Below are 12,711 nucleotides of genomic sequence, written 5' to 3' on the forward strand. Positions count from 1 at the left end.
AGTTTGGCACTTCTGAATTATTTTTCAATTTCACAAATAGTTCACGTGTGCCCCATTTTCAAGATAAGAGATCTTATTCTGATCTCCATTTATTTCTATGAAATTATATAAAATTCTGCTTAGGCTAAAAAATGTGTTTTCGTAAGCATACATGTTTGCAAGGCAATATACTCTAATGTGAAATTATGCAAAATGAAAAAAAAATTGAAATTTTTTTGTATGCCTTAAGGAAGAAAGAAAATGCTATGTTACATTTTTTAAAATCTCTGACTAGTCATTCTTAAGGCTTAACTAAATCCCCTAAGTCCTTGGACATATGCATAACTCTATGAGCATGTGTAGTTGTACAGATTGTGTGAGGTGGTGCATATTCACAGCAAGTGCAAAGGGAATACTTTAATGGAGCTGTGGTGTCTGGTTTTTCACTTCCTGAGTGAAGTTAGGAAGCAGATTGACCTGCATAGGAAAATTGAATTCATGGGTTGTGGTGTTTGATGGAAGTGCTTTTTAATTCAGTCAAAACTGGAGTCTGAGGGTTTTCCATGGCTGTTAAATGTGCTTGAATGATTGAACTCTAATGTACTAAAATATGTAGGGAAATGCCTGTATTCAAATCCTATAGAACAAGAGGAATCATCCCTCTCTGTGTATGAGTGCACAGTGTTTTCTTTAGTGTTCTGGGGTTTTTTTTTTTCCTTTTTTGTATTTCTGCATTTGAAAAATAACTTCTGAACTGGATGTTTTGGGCTGGTAGAGTTAGTTGTGGCTGTCTATGCATAGGAGCAGAAGGTTAAGTATCTCAAAATACCTGCCCTCCTATTGACTGAGTCTATTTTTAGCCTCAGGGAGCACAGGATTATCACAATTTAAAAGTTCCTGGTTTATGTAATACTGAAATTTTTTAATTGATTGAGTGAGGCCACACATGTTCCCAAACAGAATTTGCTGAGAGGCTGCTGAGGAGGAATCCCAAAGGAGAAAAACAGGTTTTGCTGTTGGCAGAAACTCTTCCAAAGAAGTGTTTATGCCTTATGTACCGCCCCAGCTGCTGACACTGTCGTCTTTGTGGCTATTCTTGCCATGTGCTGCCACCACCCTGGACAGTGGCCTGTGCTAGCTCCCACTCTGCTGGGGTTTTAACAGTGTGTAATACCTTCAGTAGGCAATGTTTAGCTAAGCAGCATGCCCACAGCTGCAAAGGCATTACTGTTTTAAAACATGTTCTGATCTTTACAGGCATGTGCAAGGCATGCAGAAAATTGCAAAAGTTTTTTTTTTTTTTCAAGTGGGAGGAATAGTTGTGTCATTAGGTGATTATTACTTTTAAAAATTTGTGTATGTCTTTTCTTACTCCAGTAAATGTTTAGATCTCATAGTGTCTCTCTGGAAACCAGAAAATCTTCTTTTCCCTTGTAGAACAAGTTGCTCAGATGCCTTCTAAAACCATTTATATCTTGGAAGTCGTATACTTTTCTTCTTTTCTCATTAGACTGCAATTCAATCTTGAGAGTTCATATAATTTCATCTGCATTTTAGGTTTAGCTTGTTTTCTTAGGGAAACAGGTTTTGCATAAATGCACTGGCCATATTTTTGCCAGCGTCATCCTCTCACCCTAATAATTTCTGAACAATGTAGCCAATTTCAAGCAAAGCAGCTAGAAGCAGACATCTCAAAGACATATCTTAAAGTTCTTACTGGTTATGCAAAAACCAGTGTCTGGGTAGAAGGCAGATCCAAAGTTTTACCCTATTAAGGAAAAGGCAGCAGCAGGCACTAAGCCGCTCCCGAGCGTGGTCTGCCAGCAGCGTGCGCGTCTTGGCCGGCTCCTCGGGACACGCGCGGCTCCAGCCAGTTATAATTATCCTGTGAGTTCTTTCCTGGGCTATAGTTAGGAGAGGTGGGAGGCTGCTCTGGGGAGAAGGAAGGAGGGAGGTGGGGTACAGTAGGAAGCTGGGAGTTTACAGAGAGTTGAGTAGGGGGAGCTGGAAGCACCCTTGGGAGTGAGGTTTGGAACAAGGGACAGACACCTCCAAGGAGCAGGCCTCCTACTTTCTGCTTCTCATTGAATAACCTATTTTTTAACAGTGTGCTGTGAGTAGGGGAAGTCATGCTCTGTTATCTCCCACTAATAGTATCAATAAATTGCCTGAAATTCCATACCTGAGCAAAATAATTCTGGAAGCCTTAGTTGATTCTTGCCTTAAGAGATAGAAGAAACTTTGTTTTGCCTTTTTTTTTTTTTCTGTTTAAACATATAACTTTTATGAGAGTTAATTTTAATAAGTAAAAGCTAACTCATAATTTTACAGAAGCAATTCCCAAGCTTGAATTAATTATTGTTATTGTTACTATTATAGCAAGAGTAAAATACTGAAAGAAGTTGTGAATTTATTAAATATTCAAAGACAGGAAGTGGATCCTTATGTAGATCCTTTGCATGTCTTAACATGCAAAGTTATAGGGTGTTACTTCTACGTTCACCTCATTTTGCTTATTTTAAATGTAAAATTCTAAGATTTTTAATATACTCTTGTCTGTGGGCTGTCTCATGGCATTGATCTTAGACAAACTACCTACTATTCTTAATGGGAAAATCTATTCATTTAAAAAAAAAAAAAAGCCAATGGTGTGACATGGCTTGTTAAGGGATGTGTTTTTGAAATTAAGCTGGTCAGGCAGCAGCTCCCCAGACCATTTCCTCTGTAGAAGTGGAGTCTCTCTTTGCTGTGCCCTGGTGTTGGGCACTGAAATCCTTTGAGTTCCCAGCTCCTTGATGCATCCTTTCCCTCTATGCTTTGCTAGAATGAAACCTGTAGGACAGCATGACACGAGCCACAAACACGTTCTAGTCTGGATAATTAGCAGTAGAAAAGTAGTTTTTCTGTTAAAACTTTCTGAAATGAGGTGCTGGACAGTTGGCTGGACAACTGTAGAGGACAAAGGCAAAGAAATAAAAGGTCAGAGTTAGGTACCATCCTTCCAGATTGAGGGGAGTAACAGACTGCTGGGAATGTAATCTGATGTCTGTTCGTTGTTCCTATCCATTGCAGATAAGGAAACAGCTCATTGAAAGTGATTTTTTTGCATGAACACCCATGGAAAGTGCACAATGGCTTATGATGTGCTTGTTGATAACCTTCACTTCATGGGTGACAGGAGTTTCTAGGGACCCAGTTTCAAACCAACCTGTCTGTGCCCTCGGTTTCAGGACTCTGACTCATATCTGGGAACAGGTTAAAAGTTGTAAGAAGCAATTATTTTCCCCTGCCGCCTGCCTTATCCTGCTGAGTTTGTGCTGTCCTGTGCCAGAGGGACTCAGTGTCTGTGGAACAGCTCCTAAACTGCTGTGGTTTTAAGATGAAGCAAGCCTTGCTCCAGAAGCTTGATAACTGATGTGCCTGAAAGTTAAAGTACCTGATTTTGGCTCTGCATTTGTGATGATGAGGCCTTGTAGCATAGTAGTTTTGTACAGAGTGGACTCATTGATGGTGACCCAGCATTGAATACCCCTGCATGTTGTGTATAGTTGCCTGTTCTGCTTTTTGGTTGATATGTGGTGTCATGTGAGTTGGACTTCATATTTGACTTTTTAATAAACAAAAAATTTCAGGGTCAATATAATTTCATTTGACTGAAATGATACTACAGGTTTGAATTTTTGTGTGTGCAGTGATTAGTAGCTGGAAACTGGATCATATGGAAAAAAAGGAATGAAAAATTCCTCTAGATGTTTTCCTGCTACCATTGTAGGTTTAAAAAGTAAAAAAGCCAGTCTCAGAATTTGTTTAATTATGGTAGTGAGGGCAGATTAATTTACTCACTATTTTCAGTGCTCATTCCACTGTAGTTTATTTTGGGTCATTTAATTTCAACAAGGCTTGGTCTGTTTAGAGGGCTTTCTATAGCAGCGTGGCAGGACCACACAGCTCTTCTATAGTACATACGTTCATTGCTAACCAGGAGCTCGAAAAACTGGTAAACGATGCATAGACATGAATAACTTCAGAGAGGACAGTACATTTCTGTATGGTTGGAATATTTTGAAAGTTTTCAGAAATAACCAATCTTTTGTGCACTGTGGGTTGCTTTGCAGAGCTTGAAGTGATGGTATACAGTAGCTGTGTGCTTTCAGAGGTAAGACTGGAGGTCTGGCTGAAGGCACTCTTCAGGTTTAAGGTACTTCAGAAGCCACTGTGCATGAGAGTTGCTCTCATCCTCGTTTAAGGCAACTTTTTGAGTCCATAGGTCAATATTTCCATCAGATTCAGTAGTTTGATTTTATTTTCTTAATTTTTAGATTTGCTGTAGGAGCCGTTGATATACAAAATAGGCTAAGGTAAAATAGATATAAATTAAAAATGTCTAAATCTAATTTTGTTGGCCTCATCAGCCAACAAAAAAGCGTATGGTCATTGTCCGTGCTGAGTCTGCTCCAGTTTAGCATTATGATGGTAAAGGCCACATTTCCTCCAAGTGAAAGAGCCAGCTTTCTTTTGTATCCATCAAATCACAGCTATTTCTGGTTCTGCTCATGCCAGCTGACAAAGTAATGTTTCTTTTGTGTAATTCATTAAATCAGGGAGCATTAGTGATTCTCTCAAGAGAAGGAAGGCCTAATATCCTGAAAATGACTGCAACTATACTAAGAGGCTAAAACAGCACTGAGACCATTGCTCCTGAGTGTTGAGACCATTGCTGGTTCTTAAATTTTTAGCTTTCTTGCATTTTCTGGCTTCTGCTATTTAGTATACTCCCAGCGGCAGCCAGGGGCAGTTCAGAAAAGGGCTGTTCTCAATAGTTTAATAGTGTGGAAATAGCTGTTTGCATTACCATCAGCCTCAACACAGGAGAAGCTTCCTGAACATGTTTAACTCACCCCTTAGCAGTGAGTTATGACATCCTTGTAGAAAATTAGAGGCAGAATCCACACTGTTTTGGTGTCTAAGTCAAAAGTATAACAGTAACACTAGTTTTGGGACATTTGAAGCCTGTTGAAAGTTTTGTAGCAGTGTGTATGTGTGTGCATATGCAGAGTCAGTGTATGTCTGTACTGTGTGATATTCCTGCATAGGTATCTGGATGCTTTCTTGACTATAGAAGGATATTCCTGCTTGTCTACAAACAGTAAAGCCCTAATACCAGTGAAAGGGAGGTTTAAAAAGCACTTATTAAAAACCTCTCAATTTGGAAACAACTTGTCTAAGTTGAGTGTATCCAATGCAGTTTGACTAATGCTTTAGGCCCTCTAGTTGCAGCTCTTAAAACTCTGTGATTGTTTGCGAGCCGTGTCATCAAGGAGCCTCTGATCTCAGCAGGTCCTGCCCTGCAGCTGCACAACCTCCTGGTGCACCCTACAATTTCCCTTTCTGGGGGAAAATATGTCAGTGCGTCCTACGCCGCTCTACCTGTGTTTGTGGTCAGCTTGTACATCCATCTCCTCTAACCCAAGCCACCTCAAGATGACAGCCCACCTATATTTTTATAGTCTCTTATTATCTCATAACTGTCTAAAAACTCCTGCTTTCATGTTGATTGGAGCTGTCCTTTTGCTGTGTACCTTCAGATTTAGATCCATGCACTGCTTCTAAATTTAGGCTGTAAAAGTACCACTTTGCTCCTTTTATACTTGAGTGGAAATAGTTCAAAGTTGTGCTGATGTAATAAAAACAGGAGGCTGGAAGGCAGTGAACTGGAATAAGGGTGAATGTATGAGAGAACACTAGCAGAGAGTGGCAACTTTAGATCCTCCCTGCCATAATCACACAATTATTTTTAATATGATGTACTTAAAAGCTGCATCTCTCTTAAAGAAGGTTTCAATTTGTTATTCATCGTGTGATGTCATTTAATAAAAAGCTTTTATATTACGGTAACAGCAGGTACTCTAGCCAGGATGTCATGAGAGGCAGTTCAGGCAGTCTGGACAGTTCTGAGATTATTAATTGTACAGCAGCGATGTGTACTTAACAATGAAAATGCTGATTCACAGCCTTTTTCTTTTTTTTTTTTTCCTGTGGCTAATAGCCTTAATGATCAATCAGAGGTGGTGGGCTGAGGCAGAGCTCAAGGCCATCAGCTCCTTTCAGCCCTCTACATAGTTCCCAGGAAACACCCTGTGTTTCATTAATTCTTGCTTAGTTTATGATGTAATATTTTGCTCGAAGGCACTGAACTATCATCAAAAGCAGCCAGCTGATTAGTGTGACTTCTTTTTTCAGGGTCGTTGTACAAGGGAGAACTGCAAGTACCTTCATCCACCAACACATTTAAAAACTCAACTGGAAATCAATGGCAGGAACAACTTAATCCAGCAAAAAACTGCAGCAGCAATGCTCGCCCAGCAAATGCAGTTCATGTTTCCAGGGACACCACTACAGCCAGTGGTAAGTATATTTCTCTGGTGGTCTTAATGGTAAGTAAAGTTGAAGACTCTACTGACCTGCAAAAATTCTCTAAATAGTATCAATAAAAATAGTCCCTGTCTGTTTACTTAAGGAATGGTCAAGATGCTGGAGATATGCTCATTGATATTTGCATTTCAAGATGTAATGGAGTGTTTCTGTAGACTTGATTTATTTTTTCTTTAATGCCATAATAATTTGCTTTTTTTTTCCTCTTTTTTTGCCCCCTTAATGCATTTCATGTCATGTTTACAAGATTTTTATCTATAATCCTTCTGGAGGTGAAAATTTTTATAATAACAATAATTTGCTAGTAAGTAATTTGAGTAGGAAAACAGTTTCTCAGGAGTCTATGGGTCTGAATGTCTTTAAATATTATTTAATCCCAGAACCAGGAACAAAGGTTAATGATTAGCATTTTCTTACTCTGTTGAAGTCTAAAATGTCTGGGGATAAAACAGAGAATTGGTGGTGCATGCACTTCACAAATTCAGTATTTTGTCTCAAGGTGATTCTTACGGTGCCCGAGACACCTCATATCCAGGAGGTGATATAGAACTAGAGTCTGGCATGCCAGAGCGGCATCTTTGGATCTGCACTGAAGTGATCTGGGCAGTCCTGCGGTTGGGCTTCTCAGTGTAGCAAAATTGCAAAGCATGGTTTGGCAAGTAATCTGAATTAAACTTTTCACACATGGCTGCTAATGATGTTTTTTCAATCTGAATTCCTAGTATAAGTCATCCCACTAGAGTAGGATTTTTTTCTCCAACTTGAAGCATCTGGAGTGTTGGCATCAACTTCTGCAGTGAGTTTCCAACGTCCATTTATAGTTTACCAAAAGACATAGACACTCCTAATTGCTATTGGCTTGGCTTATTCCAGACATCAGCATTTGGATTAGATGATTTAGTTTTCAAAGTGCCTTTGTCTTTCCATGGGCTACCACAGAAGTCAACTGTAGGTATCTCAGAAGAAGACATCTGCATTTGGTCACAGGAAGCTCACCACAGATGCCTTTTTCAGTAATGTGTTTTTATACTCAAAACATCTACTGTCAGGTGAGATTGGACATTGAGTGTCAGGACTCCCTGAATTTCTGGTACATTTTCATCAAATTGCATCTGGTGATGTTGGGCTCCTAATGTGTCTTGATATTTCCTGGGGATTTACTGCTTGAGTTTTCACCAGAAAAAGTTTTGATGAAGTAATAGATTCCACCACTTAATATTATGAGAAAAATTGAAGTGGCAAAATTATACTTTTTTCTTCTCATCCATTTCATCATTTGAACTTTACAATTTCATTGACATAATGTCTTCTGTACTGATTGCTGTCATAAAAATGCCAGGTCTGTCTCACACAAATGGCCAGATTAAGATGACTCAGCCTTGACCAAATGGATAAAAAGCAAAAGAAAATTTCATAGAAGTCATTTGATGAGTGGATTTATTCTTAAAATTATATCTGACACAAAGCTGTTATTTGTATTTCACATAGCACATATTGTTTTCAACATAGTCAAACCATTGTTTCATATAAATGTTCATTATTATGCTCTTCAGAATTTAGCTCATGTCTGACATATAAACTGGGTTGCTTGATATCATGCAGATTTGATCACTGGTTAGAACACAGCATAATGCATTTTTAACTCTTAAGGGCTGTTAGATGCCATTTCTGTATATTTGGTTATCCTGGTTAATCTACATACGCAGAGCATCTTATTGGTGCTAAGTCACATCCATTTATAATTTAGTAATTGGTTCCAAAGACAAAAAAATCCCAAGAAAATTAAACACAAGCAAAAAAAAAAAAACCTGCCTTCTAGCTTCTGCGTTTTGTCTTGCGTATTTTCTACATACTTTGTGTCATGCAGGCCACTTTAATAAGAAAGACACTTCTCCTTTGTTAAAGTGTTTCGAAGTCTTAGTGTTGAATTGTTGCATTTCTAGCTGCTGGCTTATTTGGGAACCTAATTTCTGACAAAGCTGATCGGAGATGTGTCCCGTTTTTCCACGTAGTTTTTCCTCATTTATAATTATAGCTTCACTCTCTGGGGTACTCAGCTCTGCAGAACTAAAGCACTCTGCAGGTCTGAGCATGAGCTGGCCATGGTGATGTTCTGCCTCCATCCCCTGTGGAGCTGGTGTTAACAAACCCACTATTCTGCCTCATCACGGCTGTTGTAGCATCACACAAATGCTCTTTCTTCTGGTCATGACTTCACTGACTCACTGTAGGAAGAAACAAAACAAGATTTTTAGACCTGTATCATTCCCTCCAATCAAAGTTTTTCATATGATGAACTAATATGAGCTTGAATAATCCCTTTCTAAATATTATGTCCAGCTGAGATCATAACATTTATTCTGCTTGCCACTGGTGACAGCTGAGCACACAAATGTTTGTGAAGTTGAGTTTTTTCAGTGTATCAGACACAGTAACGTGTCGTTGCAGGAGGTGGCAAAATACGGTATGCAAACATACTGGAAGCTACATGCCAAAGAGCTCATTATATGTACTCTTATTAGAAATATGGCTTTAATATAGTTAATAACACTTCAGCTATGAAATCTGAATACTTTGAAAAACAGTCTGTTTTCCCAAGGAAAACAGGTATTGAGAAAAAGCAATAAAGCCTATGTTATTTCTACATTTAGGTGTGTAAATAAGCCTGCAGTGTAAGCTGGACTTCCACGCAGATTCAGGTTCAAAGTAGGACTTCCTTTGCATCTGCAGACTCTTTTCCAATAATAGAGTTACAAAGGTGGTTCTTCTTGTGCTGCTGGAATGTGTTATGTGATAAAAGAAGAGAGGATACTGTGTATTTTGCCAGCTGTTTAAAGTTTTTTTCATTAAGAAAATGAATCAGCGCCAGAAAGAACAGCAAGCAAAGGACAACTAGTAAGCTATTGATTAAGGGGCTTTTTATTTCATCTTGGTGTGTGTTTTCCTTTTTCAGCCCACATTTCCGGTGGGTCCCACAATAGGAACGAACACGGCTATTAGCTTTGCTCCTTACCTAACGCCAGTAACACCAGGAGTTGGCTTAGTCCCGACTGAGATCCTACCCACGCCGCCTGTCATTGTCCCTGGAAGTCCACCGGTTTCAGTCCCCAGTTCAACTGCTACCCAGAAACTCCTCAGGACTGATAAACTGGAGGTACTGTAGACACCACTGTGACTAGAAACACATTCCCTGTTAGGCTGTGTGAGACATCTTGGAGGGCATAACTGTTGTTTTAGAAGCGAAGCTTAAATGTAGTTGGTACAGATAAAAAACTTGTAACCAGGCAGGATTTCTGCACTTGCAGCCAGTGGTAATTAAACTCTGTTATTTTTAAGGTAGTTTTTGCCTATATTTAATACACAGACATCAACATGAGTTTTCCTTTTTTTGTAAAGTTCATAATCTCAAAAAAACTCAGGTGTACGTGCCTGTAAAGGCATCCCTTGATGAAATATCTATCAAACGCATTTTTTATTTCTGTAATAATTGTCTTGGTTTTTCTGCACTGATAACAAGGGAATTTTATAGCTTTATGGGTTGATATTAGGGGAATGGTGTAGCCCTTCAGCCTGAGCTGCCAATGGAGATGTGGAATATTACCAACCCTGCAGCAGTTTGAAGGGACAAGCCCTCCAGCTATGTGCAGAGCCTCCCCCAGTTGCTGGATCATTTTGTGGCTGGACTCAGTGGAATCTGTGATCCAAGTACACAAGGAGGCCAAATGGATCTAGCAGAAATGAATGTCCTTTCCCAAAAGCCTAAGCACCGGTGTCTAGAGCACATTTCTTCTCAGGAAAATCAGTGTGTTCATTCTGCCCATTTTTGAAAATTATTTTCAAGTAGGCCCTCAATTTTGTTTGTAGACTCCATAAAAAATGCAGTGCATCTGATGTGTATTTTCCCTGGGTTGCAGCAAGAGGAACTCCTTCCCTACCAGTCTACCTGCAAGAATACAAAGTGTAGTCAGAAAGAGACAAAATATTTTGTGATTCCCAGCTAGTTTTGCAGGGGCAGTTACGTAAGTAAGTATCCTTCCCAGCTGCTTTTTAAACAGGGAAAAGGAAAGGCTTCTGTTATTTAGCCACAGTACCAGAGCTACCCGAGGAGCCAAGAACATAAGGATAAAATAGGTGCATTCCCCTCACCCACCAAAAGATGAAGGGTTTATTAAAGTGAAGTTGCTCTAAAACTTGAACTAACAGGGGAAGGAGGCAGGTCTGTCTTTTGGGGGCGTGGGGCACTCCCTGCCCTTTCACGCTGCACTGAGCTGTGCCCCTGCAACGTGTGTTGTTTTGCACGTAGGTGTGCAGGGAGTTCCAGCGGGGGAACTGTGCGCGTGGAGAGACTGATTGCCGCTTTGCACATCCGGCAGACAGCACAATGATTGACACAAATGACAACACCGTAACCGTGTGTATGGATTACATAAAAGGTCGTTGCATGAGGGAGAAATGCAAGTATTTTCACCCTCCTGCACATTTGCAGGCCAAAATCAAAGCGGCGCAACACCAAGCCAACCAGGCTGCGGTGGCAGCCCAGGCAGCTGCGGCAGCTGCGACTGTGATGGTAAGTGCTGGCATGTATGGCTGCCTTTTTTTTGATGCCTATTTTGCTTCAATTTAATGCTGTTTGCTTATACTTTCTTTTCTCTTTTGCCTCTTTTTTTTTAAATTTTTCTTTTTTTTTTATTTTGGTGAAAGATAAGAATTTATAAAATTATTACTATTGCTTGATGGGAGGAAGCACTTTCTTTTCTTTATGCCCTTGTTTTAATGCTGTATTTCTATTCAAGACAGTGAAGCAAATGACACTCTATACCACTTCTGTTCTCTGCCTTAATTATATGTAAATTTGCCCCTCGTATTTCCAAACAGAAACAAAACTGATAAGCTTCAGTGTTCCCAGGAAAACAGAGACACATATGCTGTTTTAGCTCTTTGATGTCAGATATACATGTGGAAATTTGGAAGAAAAGCAAAGAGAGAGTGTTTGCTTCAGAGATCAGTAGTAGAACAGAAACCTGTATTGAGATCAGCACAGTCTGCCTTAAAAACGACGCAACCAGCCGGCCACCTTGGTCTCACTGAGCTGGTAGAGTAGAAAAACCAGGACACTCATCTGATGTACCATTAGTGCCTGCCTGAGGATGAGAAAGAGCTGCCCTCTGTAGATCTACAACTAGCACCAATGTCTAAAAAGTGTTGCCTGTATCTTTTTGAACTTAGGTTAGACACATTTCACGCCTAGAGACTTCTTGCCTCTCCTGCTATTATGGGCCAGTTGCTTGAATCATGAGGTTTTACAGTAGTGAACTGTAATGGGAATCATTAGGAAAGAAACATTGTGGCTACAGTCAGAAGAAAAGAGAGTGAGGGCTTTTATTTTCAGATATTTTGACCTCTTACTTAAAACTGTTCAGACAAGACAGCCACCCCTTCACCAGGATTGGATTCCTCTTACAGTTGCTACCAGGAAAGTTGATGAGTTTGCAGTGGTATTAATAAAATAAATAAATTGAACACCCAGGATCTGACTTGAGAGACAAAACTGCTGGCAGCAAATCAAAGAATCATTGTCCTCATTGCTGGCAGTGGACGAATAATTAAGCAGATGTGGTTTGTGGACTTGTGGGCAGTGCATACAATAGTTATAGACAATGCAGTTATTCTCTGGTTTGAAGGCCTACAAGAAACACAATACAGTACAGTACATAACTACCCCAAGCTATTGTATTTAACAAATTAGAAAAGACCAGACTTTTTTGAGGGACAAAGGGTAAGTTATGCAAGAAAGTAAACCATCATGCAGAAGACTATTTCTTAAGTTTCAATATTCTTTCTCAAATAGTATCACAGCCTTTGTTTCAAATTGGATGATTTTTAGTTAAAGTTTCCTGTGCTTGCAGAAATTGAATACCATCTGGAAATTAAAGCAGAGAAGATTGGGTTTTTATTCTGATTAGCTTCTGTTGTGCAATATTTATTGTTAATTTAGAGAATGTAATATTTCTAGGCACTATACTAAACAAGAAAGGAGAGAGATGATGGGATTAATTTTTTTTGCGCTTCGGTAATGGTTGCAGATATATATCCTGGGGTTTTAAATAAGGCTTAATTAGAGTTGCATTAGCCTCAAAGCAAGATGAAGCATCTTTAGAAACACAGAATTGAAATGTTATCAGTCTAATGTCACAGGACAAGGCAACAGGGACCTGTAATTCAGGGTAACATTTTGCAGAGAAATGTGCACAAAATATTCCAGCCCATTTCCCCTGCTTAAGCAGGGAAGCTAGAGGAGAT

The 12,711-nt window shown here is 39.5% G+C and overlaps 1 protein-coding gene across 7 annotated transcripts in view; it reads left to right on the forward strand.

Moving 5' to 3' along the window:
- The window catches only part of MBNL2 (muscleblind like splicing regulator 2), a 106,640-nt gene that overhangs the window by 66,564 nt on the left and 27,365 nt on the right, over window positions 1-12,711 (forward strand). For all 7 annotated transcript variants that reach the window (XM_041423423.1, XM_041423419.1, XM_041423425.1 and 4 more), the window contains 3 exons: window positions 6,220-6,384; window positions 9,365-9,565; window positions 10,715-10,978. In XM_041423423.1, coding sequence (XP_041279357.1) covers window positions 6,220-6,384; window positions 9,365-9,565; window positions 10,715-10,978 — 630 coding nt within the window. The remainder of the gene's footprint in view (window positions 1-6,219; window positions 6,385-9,364; window positions 9,566-10,714; window positions 10,979-12,711) is intronic.

This window comes from Onychostruthus taczanowskii, unplaced genomic scaffold (genome assembly GCF_017590055.1).
Source record: "Onychostruthus taczanowskii isolate IOZ18803 unplaced genomic scaffold, ASM1759005v1 scaffold77, whole genome shotgun sequence".
NCBI lineage: Eukaryota > Metazoa > Chordata > Aves > Passeriformes > Passeridae > Onychostruthus > Onychostruthus taczanowskii.